Source organism: Mastigoproctus giganteus, chromosome 5 (assembly GCF_048544385.1).
Source record: "Mastigoproctus giganteus isolate SK-2022 chromosome 5, ASM4854438v1, whole genome shotgun sequence".
In the NCBI taxonomy this organism is placed as follows: Eukaryota; Metazoa; Arthropoda; class Arachnida; order Uropygi; family Thelyphonidae; genus Mastigoproctus; species Mastigoproctus giganteus.
Window position 1 is genome coordinate 200,407,694 of NC_143579.1, and position 22,750 is coordinate 200,430,443.

General features: G+C 35.0%; 1 protein-coding gene across 1 annotated transcript in view; it reads right to left on the minus strand.

Moving 5' to 3' along the window:
- The window catches only part of LOC150086002 (flotillin-2-like), a 253,731-nt gene that overhangs the window by 62,886 nt on the left and 168,095 nt on the right, over positions 1 to 22,750 (minus strand). Inside the window, exon 7 of the mRNA XM_090373646.1 lies at positions 20,183 to 20,397. Coding sequence (XP_090229772.1) covers positions 20,183 to 20,397 — 215 coding nt within the window. The remainder of the gene's footprint in view (positions 1 to 20,182; positions 20,398 to 22,750) is intronic.

Below are 22,750 nucleotides of genomic sequence, written 5' to 3' on the forward strand. Positions count from 1 at the left end.
ATTTGTTAAATACATAACGTTGAAATTAAATTGACTTCTTTTATCAAATACTTCCAAGGTATTGTGAAGAGGTGAATTATTTAAAGTAATATTTAAATCGAGAAAGTTTGCGTGTTGGTTACCATTATTTTCTTTGTTTAAGGTAAGTTCAGTAGGATATATCAATTTTGCAATATTTTCAAAATGATTATTTAAAATCAAGATATCATCAACATATCTAAGTGCAAAGAAATTAAGGTTTGGATTATTATGAGTATAAAGATCTTCGTAGTTGTGAAGAAATAAGTTAGAAACTATACTGGAAATTTGTGAGCCCATGGGAACTCCTATAGATTGTCTATAGGTATTAATGCCATCGTAAATATAGTTGTTCAGAATACATAGGTTGATATAATTATTCCAGACAATCTCATCCACGGGTAGAACATGTTTGTATTTAAGATAAAATTGATTAAGTACAGAGATAATTAAATGATGTGGCAAGGAAGTAAATAAGTTAATAAAGTCATAAGTTTCGATACTAAAGATTTTGGCATTAGAATTAAAGATTTTAATGATGTTGTGGTTATTATTAATGATCCAGGTGGATGGAATATTAATGAAGATGGTAGTTAGTAGTTTAAAAAATTGTTTACCTGGAAGATAACAGCTGCTTTTTTTGGCACTGGTGATGAATCTAAAGCCAACGGGATCTTTATGGAACTTGGCAATCACATATAGGAATGGTAATGTAGAATTGCGAATTTTGGTATGTAGATTTTTATGCAAAGCTATAAGTTTTTTGATGGTCGTATTAATGCCAAGATTACAGCGTAAAAATGTGGTACTGTTGTCGACTTCCTTTTTGAGAGTAGTATAGTAATCTTCGCAATCTTTTGTAACTGCTTACAAAAGATTGCGAAGTTGTTAGAGCTTTATCTACAGGGGTGATGATAAAATTTCCTTGTAGATCTGAGATGGCATTTTTGAGATTAGAGTGCTTAATATGTGAATTATTATAACGGTTGTAACATTTTGAAACTGATTTTATAATATCTTGATATACCACATTTATCCAGTTATAGAATGCCTCATGGGGTATCGTATACTTTTGAGCTAATTTGTTGCAGAAATTTAAGATATTAAGATATAAGTCCCTATATATATTATTTAGATAGGCTTTATGGATAGGTCTGAATTTTAATCCTGTTTTTCATGGCCAATTTGAGGGGGATGTTGTTGACAATATCCAAATTGTCAGTGATAATGTGTCCACGGTGCTGGTCTTTGAAAGGAGCATATATAGAGTCATTACAGTGACATGGAAGATCCGAAAGTTTCAAATTGCCTAAATTGGTGGCTAAAGTTTTATAGTTGCAAATTTTGAGTTCAATAGGAGACTCATAACTGAAACGGTGATGGATGTTAAACCTGAAATTATTATAAAATGGGAGGAGATTGTTACGATAATTTAGCAAATGATGCCAAGGAATTTTGTCAAACCATTTATGTGAAAATTTAATAATATAGTATTCATTACTATATGTAGTAATGGAGCCTCATCTAAAAAGAGAGATATCTGAAATGATGTGTTTAAGTTGGATATTTTTGAACGTTTGTGTCTGCATTTATTGTTGAAAAAATGACTAAGATGGAACAGATTGTAAATGCAGTGGCTGGTGTTTAAATGTTGTAAATGCAGTGGCTGGTTTTTCTTTTCTTTTCTTTTCTTTTTTTTTTTTTTTATTTACCTGTTTTATATACTATATATATATATATATATATATATATATATATATATACACACACCTAATTCTGTTTTTACACAATAGATATGTTCCTGAAAAATACATGTAAAAAAAGACATTGTATTTATGGAAGAAAAGATTGGTTCCGGATCTAAAAAAAATCAGTAAAAATAATTTAAAAAAAAAAACACAAAAATATTCGTTTTAAGCTTATTATTTTATTTCAACAAAATACACATGTAATAATATGTAATGAAAATGTATTAAAGTAAATTTGTATGCATATGAAATAAAAAAAATTCTTCATGAACAAAAAAAATCTGTTTTACACATAACAAGATTTTATTCATTTTCACTTTCTGATAATAAACGGTGCATACGTTTGCGTACGACTGGAATATCACTGCTATTACTAGAAATGTTGTGGACATCGTCTTCTTCCTCTATTAATGAAATTCTTTCTGTGATCTCTTGAGCAAAATCAGCACGAGTCTCCTCTGGTGCTGATGTTTCACCGGTTTTACGAACGAATTCAGTTATTAATCGTTGTGTTCGTGTTTTGGTTAGGCCGTTATATAATTCTCTGTAAGAGGCTGTCAACAACTTCAGTTCACGTTGAAACTTCCCAGCGCGTTCCTCAATGATTACCTAATTTTCTGGCCAGTTCCAGACCTTCTTTTATTAAATCTGCATTTAGAACAGGATCATTTTCTTCATTATCACTACGTTCTGTGGGATAAGGAGTCCCAAGGACAACCTCTAATATTTCAACTTCGCTTAGAGCTTTGTCGGTTAACAATTCATCAATATTTTCAAACGATAGATCATCGAATCTTTCTCCACCAATTTTGTGTGCCATTGTAAATGTTGGGAAATTCGGTCGTATTAGGGATGATGGGATCTTTGCTTTTTACACATTGTGGCCAAACCGCTTTCCAACATGCATTTAAATTTGCTGGTTTTAATTCAATTAACGCTAATCCAATTTGATTGATACAATCCATAATTGAGAATTTCTTCCACACATCAATGACTGTTAGTGTTTCATCATTCAGTTTGTCCAAAACATGTTGGAATGTTCGTTTTACGTAGTATATTTTAATTGTCGCAATTATACCTTGGTCTAGCGGTTGTATCAAAGATGTAGCATTAGGTGGCAGAAATAAAATTTGTACGTTTGGGTGTTCCAAGACAGGATGGCCGGGTGCATTGTCAAGAATCAGAAGAACTTTAAATTCGAGACCTTTCAAATTCATATAACGTCTGACTCCTAGGACGAAACATTTGTTGAACCATTCTGTAAAGATAGCAGTGGTCATCTAGACCTTCTTGTTTGCCATCCAGTGAACAGGCAGTTTATTGATATCTACACCTTTCATTGAACGTGGGTTTAGAGCTCGATTTCCCATCAGTGGTTTCAACATACGGTCTCCTGAAGCGTTGGAGAAAAATAATAAGGTCACAAGATCCTTAGCTACCTTAAAACCACCAGCAGTTTTCTGCGATTTGGCTACATACGTTCTGTTCGGCATTTATTTCCAGAAGAAACCAGTTTCATCTGCATTCCACACTTGATCAGGAGTGTATCCTCCATCTTCAATAATTTTTGCAAGTTCCTGCGGGAATACTTTAGCAGCCGATTCATCTGCAGATGTAGTTTCACCTTTAATTTTTATATTATGAAGACCATTCCTTTTAAGAAACCCTGTCATCCAACCTGTACTCGCAGAAAATTCATACTTTCTGTTTAACTGAGATGAAGTGCTTGGGTCCTTTTCTTTAATATGTCTGTAAATTCTTAGTGCTGTTTGCTTAATGGCATTTCCATCTACTGGTACTCTTTTTTGTGACTGATCTTCTATCCATATTACCAGAGCCTTTTCCATTTTTTCCTTGACAATATTTCTTGTATATGATGATGAATTAACACTTACTTTTGTTTCAGAACATACCGACTTCCTAACTGCAGCTTCATTTTTCTTAATAGTTCTTACGGTAGCTTCATGTACACCAAAATGCTTTCCTACAGACGTAGCCTCTTGTCCAGTTGCAAGACGATCTAAAATTTGAATTTTAAGTTCCAAAGAAATTGCTTTCCTTTTCATTTTGGTAATAGGCGAATTATTCAACATTATATAAGGGCTACCGAAAAATATCTGTTATAATTAATAAAAAAAAGGTATGAAAAATTTGTAAACTTACAATTTATTGACTATCAGCAAAATTAATAAATTTATATGTGCACAAATTTCACTAAAGATTCTTTCACTTTGAAATAGAGCTTACTACTAAATGTCTTCCGAAGATACAATGCACGAATACCGTAGATATGCACCAAATTCAATAAAAACGTTGATGATTCATAGATACCTAGACGTATACATTGGTAAACAAAAGCACGCGTTTCAAAACGCACACACTAGCTGTTATCCAATCTATTGGTGCGTGTAATATAGAAATGATACTAATATGCCACAAATAAAAAAAAATTTCTTAGAATTTAGGCAAAAAAAAATTCATAGAAATCGTGTTAAATCAAAATCACTCACGTAAAAAGAGAATCAAATATTTATTTTGAATTCATGTTAAATCAAATTCGTGTAAAAAGAGTTCAATGCACGAATACCATAGATGTGCACTAAATTCAATAAAAACATTGATGATTCAGAGATACCTAGACGTATACATTGGTAAACAAAAGCACGCGTTTCAAAACGCACACACTAGCTGTTATCCAATCTATTGGTGCGTGTAGGCCTGACGTAGCCCAGTGGTCAGGAGCGAGAGTGCATAGCACGCGTTTCTTGAGTGGATCGGGGTTCAAGCCCGTGACTACTAAATACGATAAATATTTGTATTGACGATTTATTGTAAACTCTACTGGCTTGGTTGTCGTGCCGGAGTATAAACAGAAAATTTATTTAATATAGAAATGATACTAATATGCCACAAATAAAAAAAAAATTTCTTAGAATTTAGGCAAAAAAAAATTCATAGAAATTGTGTTAAATCAAAATGACTCACGTAAAAAGAGTTCGTACAAAAACAGAATTAAGTGTATATAAAAAAGTATTTCTTTCATTAATCTTTCATTCACTGAAACCATTTCATTAACTGAATACAGTCGGTCCTTGTATAACACGTGTTTACATTACACGAATTCGATCATACACGATTTATAAATAGGGTAACGTTATCTTATATAACACGAACCGAATTCGCTTATGCACGATTCGCCTTTGTGTTTACAAGAAATGGCAGTCGAACGCGGAATCACCCCAACCGAACGCAACACGATAGGAATGAAGAGAAGATTCTGAAAATGTATTTATGCGTTTTCTATCGGTGAAGGGGAAACACATTTCACCATAATAACGTAAAAACCCACACAATTCCAGATATCGATAATTTGCAATTGCAATTAGATCGAGTTTACGACCAGTTTATAACAGATTCCACTAGCAGAAATGCAACTGGAAATTGTTTTTATTGTTTTATGGTAGTAACCCCTAGAAATGTGCTTTAGTAAAATATGAGGTGTTAATAGTGTATCTCGGCCTTTACGGTGTTGTTTATTCAGTTGCTACACGCGCGCAGCTTTGTTTATGTGTATTAAGCGTACCTCCTCGTTTTGTAATTGTGCTTTAAAAATGAGTAAAATACTTAAAAGGTGTGAAAAGAAAGCGTCCTGGAGAAGACACTGCAGATTCATAGAGAAAAAGAAAACAATATCGATAAACAGAGGCGGACTGGGTCAAACATTCTTACCCGAGAAAATTTATAGTGGCCTCATACTACGGTTTATGGCCAAAATCACACCGGCCTCCGGCCCACCGGGATTTCCCGGATAAGGCTTATGGCCAGTCCGCCTTTGTCGATAGAGAAAAAATATGAAATTGTGAAACGCTTTGAGCGAAATGAAAGACCATGTGGTATTGCACGTGCTACAGACCTAAATGAGGCAACGCCGAGAATTACAAAGAATGCAGAGAAAATAAAAACAACTTTCATAGCGGGAACAACTCAAAGTATAATTAAAATCCATTAGATTAAGACACAAGAATTGGAAGAGATGGAACGGCTGTCTTTTCTATCTGTTTTTCGATTTTCTATCCGTTTGGATAGAAAATCAAACAAAAAACAAGTTTGCTTACGATAGAAGCAAAAGCATTAGCAATATTTTATTACGTAATAGTCGTAATAAAATACGTAAGCATTTTATTACGACTTACGTATTATAATTTTATTACGACTATTTTATTTAATATAATAAATTTTTTAGTATTAAAAATACTAAAAATACTTTATTATAATATAATAAATAATAAAAAAATATTTTTTATTATTTATTATATTATAATAAAAAAATATATTATTTTTATTACGTATTTTAATCGTTATAAAATACGTAAGTATTTTATAACGATTTTACGTATTTTATAACGATTAAAATTAACCGATTATTTATTGTGTTTGGTAATGTTTTGGTTCCAAATGTGTGTTCAATCTTGGGTGGTCGGCACCTAACCCCACTTTTCCCATAGGGCCTGTTGTTTATATTGCACGATTTTGCATTGCACGAGGGTTTCTAGGAACACAACTATCGTGCTATACGAGGACAGACTGTACCTCTTTATCCTATGTAACCTTTTAAACATTTCCTTTAAGGGGTTACATTTAATACATATATATATATATATAAAAATCTTAAAAAACAGAACCCAATCGAGAAAAATAGCCAGGGGTTTACTCTAATGCTTGAGAGCTTGAGGATCTGTTCCTCCGGGAACAGTACTATTAATAGAAACAGGGGAATATGTATTCATCCCCTCTCTGAGGTGATCCTTGCATGTGATGAATGGTTCTGCCTGGAATGCTCCCGAGCCATTTCCGGTTCCAGTACACAAGGAGAATACTGTCCATGCTCCTGTGGAACCACGTGCTGAGAGCAGTGAGTCTGCTCATATTTAAGGATGTGCTGTACGATAAAACCTTACTGTTGAAAAAGGAGGCGGATGCCTTTGAAAGCTACAGTATATTTTAGGGCTTTTATTGTCTAGTATTTTAATTGTTTTATTGTAAATAGTATCTTGCAGTTTAATATTGTATTTTATACATAGTAATTGTTTATTTATTTGATTAAACTTTATTTGTTCTATCTAGTCATTTTAATATATTTTAAACAGTACAAAACTACAATTTTAATACGGTTGGTGTATGACAGCATAATACGAGGATTTCCTCTAATTTCATTACCATTTCTTCTACATTTTCTCAAAGTTCTTACACATTGTTCAGACATTTTTACACTTCTTAAAACTTAGAACAGTTTATTAAAGTTGAAGACAGATAAAATAAACAGTTAAAATAAACATACATCAATAGCTTTCAGGCATAGGTTGCCTTTATTCAGTCGAAAAACAGCAGTACAAAAATTAATAAAGGATGCCCAGTATGATGGTCATGCGAGGTGGTAGTAGTAGTGGCATGTGATGCAAGAAAGCAAGTGTATGAGCTTATGCAGCATCAGCCAAAAAAATCACACCATTCCCTCCAAATGCCTGTCCAGTTCCTCCTTAAATTTATTTAACCTATCAACTTCCACAACAGATGGAAGTTTCTTCCAACTGCTGGAAGAAAATCTATTCTACATCTGTCTTTTCTTAATTTGAATTTATGCCCCCTTAGGTTTGTAATCTGAACAAGTGAAAGGATCCCATCAGAATTCAGCGTGCTCAATCCAATCAAGGCCTTATACACCTCAATCAGATCACCGCGCAGATGCCTAGTCTCCAGCCACTGCAATTTGCAGAACTTCAGCCTGTCTTGGTAAGAGGATCCCTTCATTCTCCTCACCAATCTTGTTGCCCTTCTCTGTACATGCTCAAGCAAATCTACATCCTTCCTAAAATGAGGCCTCCAGACCTACACGCAGTACTCAAGGCATGGCCTGACCATTGCCTTATACAGAGGGACAATCACCGCCTTTTCCCTGCTAGCAAAATTATTATATATTATTGACAAAACCCCATGACCTCCCTGGCAGCCTGTCTGCATTGCTCAGAAAACTTCATATCTGACTGCACAATTACTCCCAGGTGTTTTTCATTTTCTACCTCCTTAAGTGTAGTACCACACAGTTGGTATGTTTCTCTGGGGTTACTTCTACCCATATGCAGTACTTTGCATTTTTCAATGTTAAACTTCAGTTTATGAAACATTGAAATTATCTAGATCTTGTAGCAGTAGCACACTGCCATTACTGTCTTTAACAACCCTGCCAACCTTTGTATCATCTGCAAATTTCGAAACTAAGCCTGATATACCTTCATCAATATCATTGATAAATATACAAAACAGTGGACCTAACACTGAACCCTGTGGGACTCCACTAATAACATTAGTCCACAAAGAGCAGCAACCATTAATTACCACCCTCTGTCTTCTCCAAATCAACCATCCTTTTATCCATTTTAGCAACTTACCCTTAATACCATTCTGCTCCAATTTGTACAGTAGGCCTCCAATGCGCAACAGTGTCAAAAGCTTTCCTGAAATCCAAATATATGATATCAAAATTATTTTTTGCATCCAGTTCCTTTGAAACCACATCATAATATCCTATCAAATTTGTCAGATAAAACTTTCAATTAACAAACCAATGCTGTGTCTTAATTATTGCTGCAGTCTTATCTAGATGATCCTGCAATGCATCTTTAACCAGTGACTCCATTATTTTATCTGGAACAGAAGTTAAACTTACTGGTCTGTAATGACTCGTGTCACCGTTCGATCCCCCTTTGTGAATTGGGGATACATTTGCACATCTCCAGTCCATGAGGACCTCCCCTGAGTCCAAGGATGCTGTCATAATTATGGCTAAGGGCTTGCTTAGTTGCTTTGCTGCCTCCTTTAATATAACTGGATAGATCCCGTCCACCCCAGGTGCCTTTCTTATGTTTAACTTCAACAATTTCTCCTCCACTTTGCTCTCAGTTATTACAAAATCATTAAGCACCCTGCTACAATTTGATAACCTTCTGCCATTTTCACACCTTAATGACTCCTCATGTGTGAATGTAGATGCAAAATACTCATTCAGTTTGTTTGTATCTTCAACAGTCGAACCATTGATATCAAGTGGACCAATCAGATTCATCCCCTTCCTTTTAGAGTTTATATAAGTAAAGAAATCCTTGCTGTGTTTCTTAGCATCTTTCGCCAAAGATTTCTCGTAATCTGCCTTCGCCTGCCTAACCTCCTTTGTGACCTGATTACAGACTAGCTTATATCTGCCATAAGTTTCTGAGTCGCTTGATAATTTATATGCATCCCATGCATTTTCCTTCTCTGTCACAAGTCTCATTAGTTCATTTGATAACCATTTAGGCCTAAACCTTGAACAATATTTCTTAATAGGTATGAAACTTTTAGTAGCATCCACGATTAATTCCTTGAATGCTTCCCACTTAGAATTTACTGTTGGTAACATTGTCAGTTGATCCCACTGTACAAAATTTAGAAACTGTCTGAGACCACTGTACTCACCTTTACGGAAGCAAAAACCCTTTCCTTTACCCCTGATGGTATTTATATCTTTAAGTAAATCTCACATCAGTACATTGTGATCACTGCCACCTGGTGGTTCCTTTATCTGCAAATGCTTAATAAGGGAATGATCACTGTAACCAGATCAAGAGTATTACCCTCTCTGGTTGCCTCTCGAACATGCTGCTGCAGAAAACAATCATCCAATAAATCCACAAAAGTCTTACTAGTGTGTGAGTGACAAATCCACAAGTTTCCAGTCAATATCTGGGAAGTTAAAACCCCCCATTATAAGACATTCTGATTTACTAGCCCACTCTATTTCTCTGTACAATTGTTCATTGTACTCATTCGAGTCATTAGGCCTATAACACACTCCTACTCTTATTTTTGCTTTCGCAGTGCTTATGTCACACCAAACTGACTCAACAGTGCACTGTTCATCTATATCAACTGGATGCACTTCTGGGTGAACCGTGTAAACGAGTGCTGGCAACAATTAGCAGTTGGAAAATTTGGGCAGCGTACCTAAGCGTTTTATATACATAGATAGTCTTCTCTATTGGGGAAGCATTACTTATTTGAGGTATAACGTGAAGGAATTCACAATATGAGATACTAGATAGTATGAATCAGAGCTGTACTACTCAATATGTTCTACGTTGGTAATAATATTAGTAAATTGATAAGAGGAGTTTACCTCAATATAGTACGTGGAACACTTCCGTATGATACCCTCCAGAAATTAAAACGAAAAAATCGACAACTTACCGGTACATTAAAGTAAAATATAAATAATTAAAGTGAAATATAAATAATTAAATAATCAATTTAACACAATTCAAAATCAATTCAAAACAATTAAAATTCAAATTAACGCAATTAAAAGAATCTAACGAAAATATTCAAAACGATTTTCCTTCCTGAAGCTGACAATGCTTTTCGACCGACTGTCGTGATCACAGGAATGAAAATTATCGAATCAGGCTAAACCTGCAACTTAAATAGTGATTATGTGTCTTCGCGCATGCGCGTAAAGGTCCACGCATCGGAGATCAAATATGGCCGCCGAACATTAACAGAATTCTCGTGTAATTTAATTTCAACGGTTTCTGCAATTAATAGTCGCGTATAATTACGTTGAACGTTAAGTATTTTGGCCTCGTTAAATAAAAAAGTATGTTTTTCGTTAATGGCATGAAAGGCTAATTCTGACGCTGCTGAACGAGAAGCACGAACAGAGGCTTCGTGTTGATTTACACGGATATTAAGAGAAAACCGCGTGGAACCCTGATAAGACGAGTCGCAATCACCGCAAGAAATGTTGTATACTAGATCATTAATTTGTGTTGCGAACGCCGAAAGAACCGAGCGATTGTTCAGTATAGTGTGTAACTTCCGTATAGGCCTAGCTATAATTTTAAATTCGGTATCTTTAAAGAATCTGTTAAACTGTTTGTGCCACTGTTCAACATATGGGACAGAAATAAAGTATTTTTTGATATTACTATTGTTGATTGGTGCAGTATTTTGTATCCTATCCTTAGCTTGTACCCTAATTCGATTTATTGTGTTAATGGGATAACCCCTGTTCAAGAATCTGCTAGTTAATATTTGTATTTCTGAGTCTAAAGCAGAATCCGTCGTTGAATATTTATAGGCATTTAGAAATTGATTAAAGATAATCGATCTTTTGTAGGTGAACGGGTGGTAGCTATTATAATGTAGAAGCATACCGGTGTTTGTGGGTTTTCGATAGATGCTAAATTGTATTTTGTTCGAGTCCCGGGTAAGCGTGAAATTTAGAAAGTTTAATGACTTAGTATCCGTATCTTCCCTTTCCAATGTAAATTTGAGTCTAGAATGAATATTGTTAAACGAATGTAAAATATCTTGGATAGTACTACTGTCGGTAATAACTAGAACATCGTCTAAATACCTCCCATAGTATGTGATACGGGGACGAAAAGGTGTCAAATGTATCTGCTCAATCGTTGAGAGATAGATCTCTGACATTAAGCCACTCAGGCTCAAACCCATTGGTAATCCAAAAATTTGTTTGTACACCTTGTCTCGAAAGGTGATGTAGTTAGCCTCAACTAATAGTTTAATTAAGTGAAAAATCTCCTTTATAGGCAGCTTCGTATAATTAATCGGTGTCGAGTTTTTATTTAACATATCCCAAATAATATCTAATGTGTATTCAACGTTTACATTCGTATATAATGATGTAACATCTAATGAGAATAAATTGTCATTGTCGCCGAGTTTACAGTCCTTAAGATTATTAAATAATGTATCGTAATTCTTAATCCCAAATTGTATAACCTGTCTAAAAGGTTTTATAATGTTATATACATGTGTGGCTAAGGCTGAAAATGCCGAGTTCCTGTAGGAAACAATAGGTCGAATCGGAAATCCAGGCTTGTGTAATTTTACCTGACCAAAAAGTGCAGGAATATTGTATGTTCTGGACTTCAATTCCTTCAACTGAACCATAGTAATGTAGTCGTTTTTACGATATGTGGTTAACGTTTTATTGTATTGATTTACCAAATTGGTAAACAGTGTCGGGTCCACTTCACAATAAGTGGAGCTATCAGATACAACTGAATCTAACTTATTAATATAATCATGTTTATCTAGTATTACCACTGTATCTCCTTTATCTGCCCTCTGTATAATAATGTCCTTATTTTCTCGAAGTTCTCGTAAAGCTGAACTGTCATGTGTATTCAATTTAGGAAGTCGTGTTTCTTTTATGTTATTCACTACTTGGTTAACTTGTTGAATAAATACATCTTTTTGTGGAACACTACGAAGTCCAAATTCAAAATCAATTACGCATTGTTTTTTTGGCAGCTTTCGAGGTGGTAAATTATAATTTAATCCTTTGGATAAAAGTGAAATCTGGTCCTGCGATAGTGTACACGAGGAAAGATTTGTAACCTGTTGATATGTCGGTTCGTTGGATACTGGGTGAGGGGGTGTTCGTGAACTAGCCGACATATTCTGTGGTAGTGCGTTATGTGTCTGTGGGGGGGATGTCACCCAACTCGTGTGAACTTGGTCGCAAGCTCGCGACAATGTGTTAGAATTCGTATGAACGTGTCTTGAACTATTCGATAATGTTTGCAACTTATTAACGTGTCTGTTTTTTATTTCTGAGGCTTGTGCTTCCCGTCGCAAATCTATGGAGGTCTTCAATACAGACCAATCGTTCGGATGTAGATAATTTTTTAATTTATCGCGAAGCTTCCTAACCTGGGAAAGGTATTTTTGTTTATCCGAATATCGAGATTTTAAGGCAAGCTTAACAATATTACGTGATGTCGCCAGTGATAGTTGTTTTATGCCTGAAATTTTTTGATTTAAATTCACCCTGGCAAACTTCGGAACGATGTTGTTTTGAAGGCAATATTTTAGGAAAGAAATATGGTAACTTTGGGCCGAGTACCTTAGTGTAGATTTAATGTAATTTTGTACCAAGCCATTCAAAAAATCTCCCATAATTGTGTGTATCGATTGTATACTACTGGAGAGACAGGAAGTGAATGAAATAGTCAATAAGAGTATGAAAATTAATTAGATAGTATGAATCAGAGCTGTACTACTCAATATGTTCTACGTTGGTAATAATATTAGTAAATTGATAAGAGGAGTTTACCTCAATATAGTACGTGGAACACTTCCGTATGATACCCTCCAGAAATTAAAACGAAAAAATCGACAACTTACCGGTACATTAAAGTAAAATATAAATAATTAAAGTGAAATATAAATAATTAAATAATCAATTTAACACAATTCAAAATCAATTCAAAACAATTAAAATTCAAATTAACGCAATTAAAAGAATCTAACGAAAATATTCAAAACGATTTTCCTTCCTGAAGCTGACAATGCTTTTCGACCGACTGTCGTGATCACAGGAATGAAAATTATCGAATCAGGCTAAACCTGCAACTTAAATAGTGATTATGTGTCTTCGCGCATGCGCGTAAAGGTCCACGCATCGGAGATCAAATATGGCCGCCGAACATTAACAGAATTCTGTTAATGTTCGGCGTTCGTGCTTCTCGTTCAGCAGCGTCAGAATTAGCCTTTCATGCCATTAACGAAAAACATACTTTTTTATTTAACGGTATGTTTTTCGTTAATGGCATGAAAGGCTAATTCTGACGCTGCTGAACGAGAAGCACGAACGCCGAACATTAACAGAATTCTGTTAATGTTCGGCGGCCATATTTGATCTCCGATGCGTGGACCTTTACGCGCATGCGCGAAGACACATAATCACTATTTAAGTTGCAGGTTTAGCCTGATTCGATAATTTTCATTCCTGTGATCACGACAGTCGGTCGAAAAGCATTGTCAGCTTCAGGAAGGAAAATCGTTTTGAATATTTTCGTTAGATTCTTTTAATTGCGTTAATTTGAATTTTAATTGTTTTGAATTGATTTTGAATTGTGTTAAATTGATTATTTAATTATTTATATTTCACTTTAATTATTTATATTTTACTTTAATGTACCGGTAAGTTGTCGATTTTTTCGTTTTAATTTCTGGAGGGTATCATACGGAAGTGTTCCACGTACTATATTGAGGTAAACTCCTCTTATCAATTTACTAATATTATTACCAACGTAGAACATATTGAGTAGTACAGCTCTGATTCATACTATCTAATTAATTTTCATACTCTTATTGACTATTTCATTCACTTCCTGTCTCTCCAGTAGTATACAATCGATACACACAATTATGGGAGATTTTTTGAATGGCTTGGTACAAAATTACATTAAATCTACACTAAGGTACTCGGCCCAAAGTTACCATATTTCTTTCCTAAAATATTGCCTTCAAAACAACATCGTTCCGAAGTTTGCCAGGGTGAATTTAAATCAAAAAATTTCAGGCATAAAACAACTATCACTGGCGACATCACGTAATATTGTTAAGCTTGCCTTAAAATCTCGATATTCGGATAAACAAAAATACCTTTCCCAGGTTAGGAAGCTTCGCGATAAATTAAAAAATTATCTACATCCGAACGATTGGTCTGTATTGAAGACCTCCATAGATTTGCGACGGGAAGCACAAGCCTCAGAAATAAAAAACAGACACGTTAATAAGTTGCAAACATTATCGAATAGTTCAAGACACGTTCATACGAATTCTAACACATTGTCGCGAGCTTGCGACCAAGTTCACACGAGTTGGGTGACATCCCCCCCACAGACACATAACGCACTACCACAGAATATGTCGGCTAGTTCACGAACACCCCCTCACCCAGTATCCAACGAACCGACATATCAACAGGTTACAAATCTTTCCTCGTGTACACTATCGCAGGACCAGATTTCACTTTTATCCAAAGGATTAAATTATAATTTACCACCTCGAAAGCTGCCAAAAAAACAATGCGATTGATTTTGAATTTGGACTTCGTAGTGTTCCACAAAAAGATGTATTTATTCAACAAGTTAACCAAGTAGTGAATAACATAAAAGAAACACGACTTCCTAAATTGAATACACATGACAGTTCAGCTTTACGAGAACTTCGAGAAAATAAGGACATTATTATACAGAAGGCAGATAAAGGAGATACAGTGGTAATACTAGATAAACATGATTATATTAATAAGTTAGATTCAGTTGTATCTGATAGCTCCACTTATTGTGAAGTGGACCCGACACTGTTTACCAATTTGGTAAATCAATACAATAAAACGTTAACCACATATCGTAAAAACGACTACATTACTATGGTTCAGTTGAAGGAATTGAAGTCCAGAACATACAATATTCCTGCACTTTTTGGTCAGGTAAAATTACACAAGCCTGGATTTCCGATTCGACCTATTGTTTCCTACAGGAACTCGGCATTTTCAGCCTTAGCCACACATGTATATAACATTATAAAACCTTTTAGACAGGTTATACAATTTGGGATTAAGAATTACGATACATTATTTAATAATCTTAAGGACTGTAAACTCGGCGACAATGACAATTTATTCTCATTAGATGTTACATCATTATATACGAATGTAAACGTTGAATACACATTAGATATTATTTGGGATATGTTAAATAAAAACTCGACACCGATTAATTATACGAAGCTGCCTATAAAGGAGATTTTTTCACTTAATTAAACTATTAGTTGAGGCTAACTACATCACCTTTCGAGACAAGGTGTACAAACAAATTTTTGGATTACCAATGGGTTTGAGCCTGAGTGGCTTAATGTCAGAGATCTATCTCTCAACGATTGAGCAGATACATTTGACACCTTTTCGTCCCCGTATCACATACTATGGGAGGTATTTAGACGATGTTCTAGTTATTACCGATAGTAGTACTATCCAAGATATTTTACATTCGTTTTAACAATATTCATTCTAGACTCAAATTTACATTGGAAAGGGAAGATACGGATACTAAGTCATTAAACTTTCTAAATTTCACGCTTACCCGGGACTCGAACAAAATACAATTTAGCATCTATCGAAAACCCACAAACACCGGTATGCTTCTACATTATAATAGCTACCACCCGTTCACCTACAAAAGATCGATTATCTTTAATCAATTTCTAAATGCCTATAAATATTCAACGACGGATTCTGCTTTAGACTCAGAAATACAAATATTAACTAGCAGATTCTTGAACAGGGGTTATCCCATTAACACAATAAATCGAATTAGGGTACAAGCTAAGGATAGGATACAAAATACTGCACCAATCAACAATAGTAATATCAAAAAATACTTTATTTCTGTCCCATATGTTGAACAGTGGCACAAACAGTTTAACAGATTCTTTAAAGATACCGAATTTAAAATTATAGCTAGGCCTATACGGAAGTTACACACTATACTGAACAATCGCTCGGTTCTTTCGGCGTTCGCAACACAAATTAATGATCTAGTATACAACATTTCTTGCGGTGATTGCGACTCGTCTTATCAGGGTTCCACGCGGTTTTCTCTTAATATCCGTGTAAATCAACACGAAGCCTCTGTTCGTGCTTCTCGTTCAGCAGCGTCAGAATTAGCCTTTCATGCCATTAACGAAAAACATACTTTTTTATTTAACGAGGCCAAAATACTTAACGTTCAACGTAATTATACGCGACTATTAATTGCAGAAACCGTTGAAATTAAATTACACGAGAATTCTGTTAATGTTCGGCGGCCATATTTGATCTCCGATGCGTGGACCTTTACGCGCATGCGCGAAGACACATAATCACTATTTAAGTTGCAGGTTTAGCCTGATTCGATAATTTTCATTCCTGTGATCACGACAGTCGGTCGAAAAGCATTGTCAGCTTCAGGAAGGAAAATCGTTTTGAATATTTTCGTTAGATTCTTTTAATTGCGTTAATTTGAATTTTAATTGTTTTGAATTGATTTTGAATTGTGTTAAATTGATTATTTAATTATTTATATTTCACTTTAATTATTTATATTTTACTTTAATGTACCGGTAAGTTGTCGATTTTTTCGTTTTAATTTCTGGAGGGTATCATACGGAAGTGTTCCACGTACTATATTGAGGTAAACTCCTCTTATCAATTTACTAATATTATTACCAACGTAGAACATATTGAGTAGTACAGCTCTGATTCATACTATCTAATTAATTTTCATACTCTTATTGACTATTTCATTCACTTCCTGTCTCTCCAGTAGTATACAATCGATACACACAATTATGGGAGATTTTTTGAATGGCTTGGTACAAAATTACATTAAATCTACACTAAGGTACTCGGCCCAAAGTTACCATATTTCTTTCCTAAAATATTGCCTTCAAAACAACATCGTTCCGAAGTTTGCCAGGGTGAATTTAAATCAAAAAATTTCAGGCATAAAACAACTATCACTGGCGACATCACGTAATATTGTTAAGCTTGCCTTAAAATCTCGATATTCGGATAAACAAAAATACCTTTCCCAGGTTAGGAAGCTTCGCGATAAATTAAAAAATTATCTACATCCGAACGATTGGTCTGTATTGAAGACCTCCATAGATTTGCGACGGGAAGCACAAGCCTCAGAAATAAAAAACAGACACGTTAATAAGTTGCAAACATTATCGAATAGTTCAAGACACGTTCATACGAATTCTAACACATTGTCGCGAGCTTGCGACCAAGTTCACACGAGTTGGGTGACATCCCCCCCACAGACACATAACGCACTACCACAGAATATGTCGGCTAGTTCACGAACACCCCCTCACCCAGTATCCAACGAACCGACATATCAACAGGTTACAAATCTTTCCTCGTGTACACTATCGCAGGACCAGATTTCACTTTTATCCAAAGGATTAAATTATAATTTACCACCTCGAAAGCTGCCAAAAAAAACAATGCGTAATTGATTTTGAATTTGGACTTCGTAGTGTTCCACAAAAAGATGTATTTATTCAACAAGTTAACCAAGTAGTGAATAACATAAAAGAAACACGACTTCCTAAATTGAATACACATGACAGTTCAGCTTTACGAGAACTTCGAGAAAATAAGGACATTATTATACAGAGGGCAGATAAAGGAGATACAGTGGTAATACTAGATAAACATGATTATATTAATAAGTTAGATTCAGTTGTATCTGATAGCTCCACTTATTGTGAAGTGGACCCGACACTGTTTACCAATTTGGTAAATCAATACAATAAAACGTTAACCACATATCGTAAAAACGACTACATTACTATGGTTCAGTTGAAGGAATTGAAGTCCAGAACATACAATATTCCTGCACTTTTTGGTCAGGTAAAATTACACAAGCCTGGATTTCCGATTCGACCTATTGTTTCCTACAGGAACTCGGCATTTTCAGCCTTAGCCACACATGTATATAACATTATAAAACCTTTTAGACAGGTTATACAATTTGGGATTAAGAATTACGATACATTATTTAATAATCTTAAGGACTGTAAACTCGGCGACAATGACAATTTATTCTCATTAGATGTTACATCATTATATACGAATGTAAACGTTGAATACACATTAGATATTATTTGGGATATGTTAAATAAAAACTCGACACCGATTAATTATACGAAGCTGCCTATAAAGGAGATTTTTCACTTAATTAAACTATTAGTTGAGGCTAACTACATCACCTTTCGAGACAAGGTGTACAAACAAATTTTTGGATTACCAATGGGTTTGAGCCTGAGTGGCTTAATGTCAGAGATCTATCTCTCAACGATTGAGCAGATACATTTGACACCTTTTCGTCCCCGTATCACATACTATGGGAGGTATTTAGACGATGTTCTAGTTATTACCGATAGTAGTACTATCCAAGATATTTTACATTCGTTTAACAATATTCATTCTAGACTCAAATTTACATTGGAAAGGGAAGATACGGATACTAAGTCATTAAACTTTCTAAATTTCACGCTTACCCGGGACTCGAACAAAATACAATTTAGCATCTATCGAAAACCCACAAACACCGGTATACTTCTACATTATAATAGCTACCACCCGTTCACCTACAAAAGATCGATTATCTTTAATCAATTTCTAAATGCCTATAAATATTCAACGACGGATTCTGCTTTAGACTCAGAAATACAAATATTAACTAGCAGATTCTTGAACAGGGGTTATCCCATTAACACAATAAATCGAATTAGGGTACAAGCTAAGGATAGGATACAAAATACTGCACCAATCAACAATAGTAATATCAAAAAATACTTTATTTCTGTCCCATATGTTGAACAGTGGCACAAACAGCTTAACAGATTCTTTAAAGATACCGAATTTAAAATTATAGCTAGGCCTATACGGAAGTTACACACTATACTGAACAATCGCTCGGTTCTTTCGGCGTTCGCAACACAAATTAATGATCTAGTATACAACATTTCTTGCGGTGATTGCGACTCGTCTTATCAGGGTTCCACGCGGTTTTCTCTTAATATCCGTGTAAATCAACACGAAGCCTCTGTTCGTGCTTCTCGTTCAGCAGCGTCAGAATTAGCCTTTCATGCCATTAACGAAAAACATACTTTTTTATTTAACGAGGCCAAAATACTTAACGTTCAACGTAATTATACGCGACTATTAATTGCAGAAACCGTTTAAATTAAATTACACGAGAATTCTGTTAATGTTCGGCGGCCATATTTGATCTCCAATGCGTGGACCTTTACGCGCATGCGCGAAGACACATAATCACTATTTAAGTTGCAGGTTTAGCCTGATTCGATAATTTTCATTCCTGTGATCACGACAGTCGGTCGAAAAGCATTGTCAGCTTCAGGAAGGAAAATCGTTTTGAATATTTTCGTTAGATTCTTTTAATTGCGTTAATTTGAATTTTAATTGTTTTGAATTGATTTTGAATTGTGTTAAATTGATTATTTAATTATTTATATTTCACTTTAATTATTTATATTTTACTTTAATGTACCGGTAAGTTGTCGATTTTTTCGTTTTAATTTCTGGAGGGTATCATACGGAAGTGTTCCACATACTATATTGAGGTAAACTCCTCTTATCAATTTACTAATATGAGATACTACGTAATGATAGAATTGCACAACTTTATTTGGTTTACTTGTATAGAAATGATGTTACTGCACTAACTTTGACCTTTCTTATATTGTTTTACCATGGAGAAAGTGATTACAACACTCAAGCTTTAAGATGTAGAATCTCCAAATAAGAAACAGACTAAATGAAGGAGACTATAGATAATGTACAGTAGAGACACAAAGATAACTGTCCACATTATTTAGAATCAGGGCTCCTACACCTTTGTTAAAAAAAAAAAAAATGAAAAATTACTTCTAAATGCTACACAGAGACAAATATTAAGTGTGATATTATCCTAAATAATATACAGTACCTTTTTCCCTGTGCTATCATTTCCACCTTAAAGGCTTCTGCTTCAGCTGGTAAACGAACTGTAGCAGTTAATTCTTTTTCCTTTCTTTGAATCTCCTTGTCTTGAACTGAAATTTGTTTCCGCCTTTCCACAACATCTATTTCCATTTCTTCATTCCGTATCTTCTGCTTCATTTTAGCAGCCTGAAGCTCATATGCTAACTGTGCTTCAGCTTTCTGTTGAGGAAATAAAAAACTCAATTTTAAACTTTGAATTTCTGCATTTCACTGTATACTCCACCAGCTTTCATTCCTATATTTAATCACCCACTCCCCAATTCAACACCAAAAATGGTTCTATTTCATATATTCAAAATAAGTTAGCAGGTGAAAAAAAAAAATATTATATTTATATCTTTATTATAATCACTAATATGGAATACACCACTGCATCAGAAAATAATAAAGACAATACCTATAGATATTTCTTAATGGAACAGATAAGTGAGTATCAGTGTTTTAATGTCATCCATTTAGCATTAGCAAAGGCGCCTGATGCAACAAAGCAAGCTTACAAAGAATCAGCCAAAAAAAAAAAAAAAAAAAAAAAAATCCTTATTTCACTCATCCACTCGCTCCAAATGTTTGTCAAGTTCTGCCTTGAATCTATTTAAGCTATCAACTTCTACAACGACAGATGGTAGTTTGTGTCAGCAATCAACCACCCGCTGGCTAAAGGCAAACTTCCGCACATCTATCCTACAACCGTCTTTCCTCAATTTGAATTTATGCCCTCTCAGGCGATTATTCTGAGCAATAGGAAGAATCCCATCAGCATTGAGCATGCTCAAACCATTCAAGGCTTTATACACCTTAATCAGATCACCTCGCAGGTGCCTAGTCTCCAGACACTGTAATTTGCAAAATTTAAACCTTTCTTCGTAAGAGCAACCCTTTGTTTCATTCACTAATCTTGTTGCCCTTCTCTGTACTCGTTTCAACATCCTTCTCTACATCCTTCTTAAAATGAGGCCTCCAGACCTGTATACAGTACTCAAGGTGTGGCCTGACCATTGCCTTATACAAGGGGATAATCACCTCCTTATCCCTGCTCGAAAAATTTATGTATATCATTGTAGCTCATGGTGATATATATCAAATTTATGTATATCACCATGAGCTACTCTTGCAGACCGTCTGCACTGCTCAGAAAACTTCATATCTGCCTACACAATTACCCCACATCCTTTTCATTCGCTACCACTGTCAGTGTGATACCACAGAGTTGATACGTTACTCTGGGGAGCCCATCTGCTCAACTTTTCTAGATCCTGTTGCAGCAGTGTACTGTCATTAGTGTCATTAACAACCCTGCCAACCTTCGTATCGTCTGCAAACTTGGACATTAGGCCTGATAATGTCATCATCAATATCATTTATAAATACAGAAAACAACAATGGACCCAACACTGAACCCTGAGGGACTCCACTAATAACATTAGTCCACGAAGAGCAGTGACCATTGATTCCCACTCTCTGTCTTCTCCCACACAACCATCCCTTTATCCATAGCAGCAATTTGCTCCAATGCCACACTGCTCCAATTTGTGCAGCAGTCTTCCATGTGCAACAGTATCAAAGGCTTTTCTAAGATACAAATATATGATACCGAAGTTATTCTTTGCATCCAGTTCCTTTGTAACTACATCATAGTATCCAATCAAATTAGTCAGACAAGACTTCCCCTTAACAAACCCATGCTGTGTCCAAGCTATAACTGAAGTCTTGTCTAGATGATCCTGCAATGCTTCTTTAACCAATGTCTCAATTAATTTCCCTGGAACAGAAGTTAAACTAACAGGTCTCTAATTACCTGTGTCTCCCTTTGATCCTCCTTTGTGAATTGGGGTCACATTTACACATCTCCAGTTCATGGGTACCTCCCCTGAGTCCAGGGAAGCTCTCATAATTGTGGCTAAGGGTTTGCTTACTTCCTTTACTGCCTCCTTTAATATAACTGTATAGATTCCATCCACCCCAGTTGCCTTTCTTGTGTTTATCTTCAACAATTTCTTCTCAACTTTACTCTCAGTTATTACAAGATTATCTAGCTTACTACCAGAGTTGAATACACCTCTGGCATTTCCCTCCCTGAATAACTCCTCATGTGTGAATGTCAATGCAAAATATTCATTCAGTTTGTTAGCTACCTGAGCAGGATCATCACCAGTGGAACCATCAATATCAAGTGGACCAATCTGATTCATCTCCTTCCTTCTAAAGTTTACATAAGTTAAGAACTCTTTGCTGTTTTTCTTTGGATCCTTTTGCCAAAGATTTCTCGTAATCTGCCTTTGCCTGCCTAACCTCCTTTGTAACTTAGTTACAGACCAGCTTATATCTATCATAGGCTTCTGTGTCACATGTTAATTTACATGTATCCCATGCATTTTTCTTCTCTGTCACATGTCTAATTAGTTCATCTGACAAAAATTTAGGCCTAAACCTTGAACAATATTTCTTGTTGGTATGAAAAGCCTAGTAGCTTCCAAGATTAATTCTTTGAATGCTTCCCATTTTGAATTTGCTG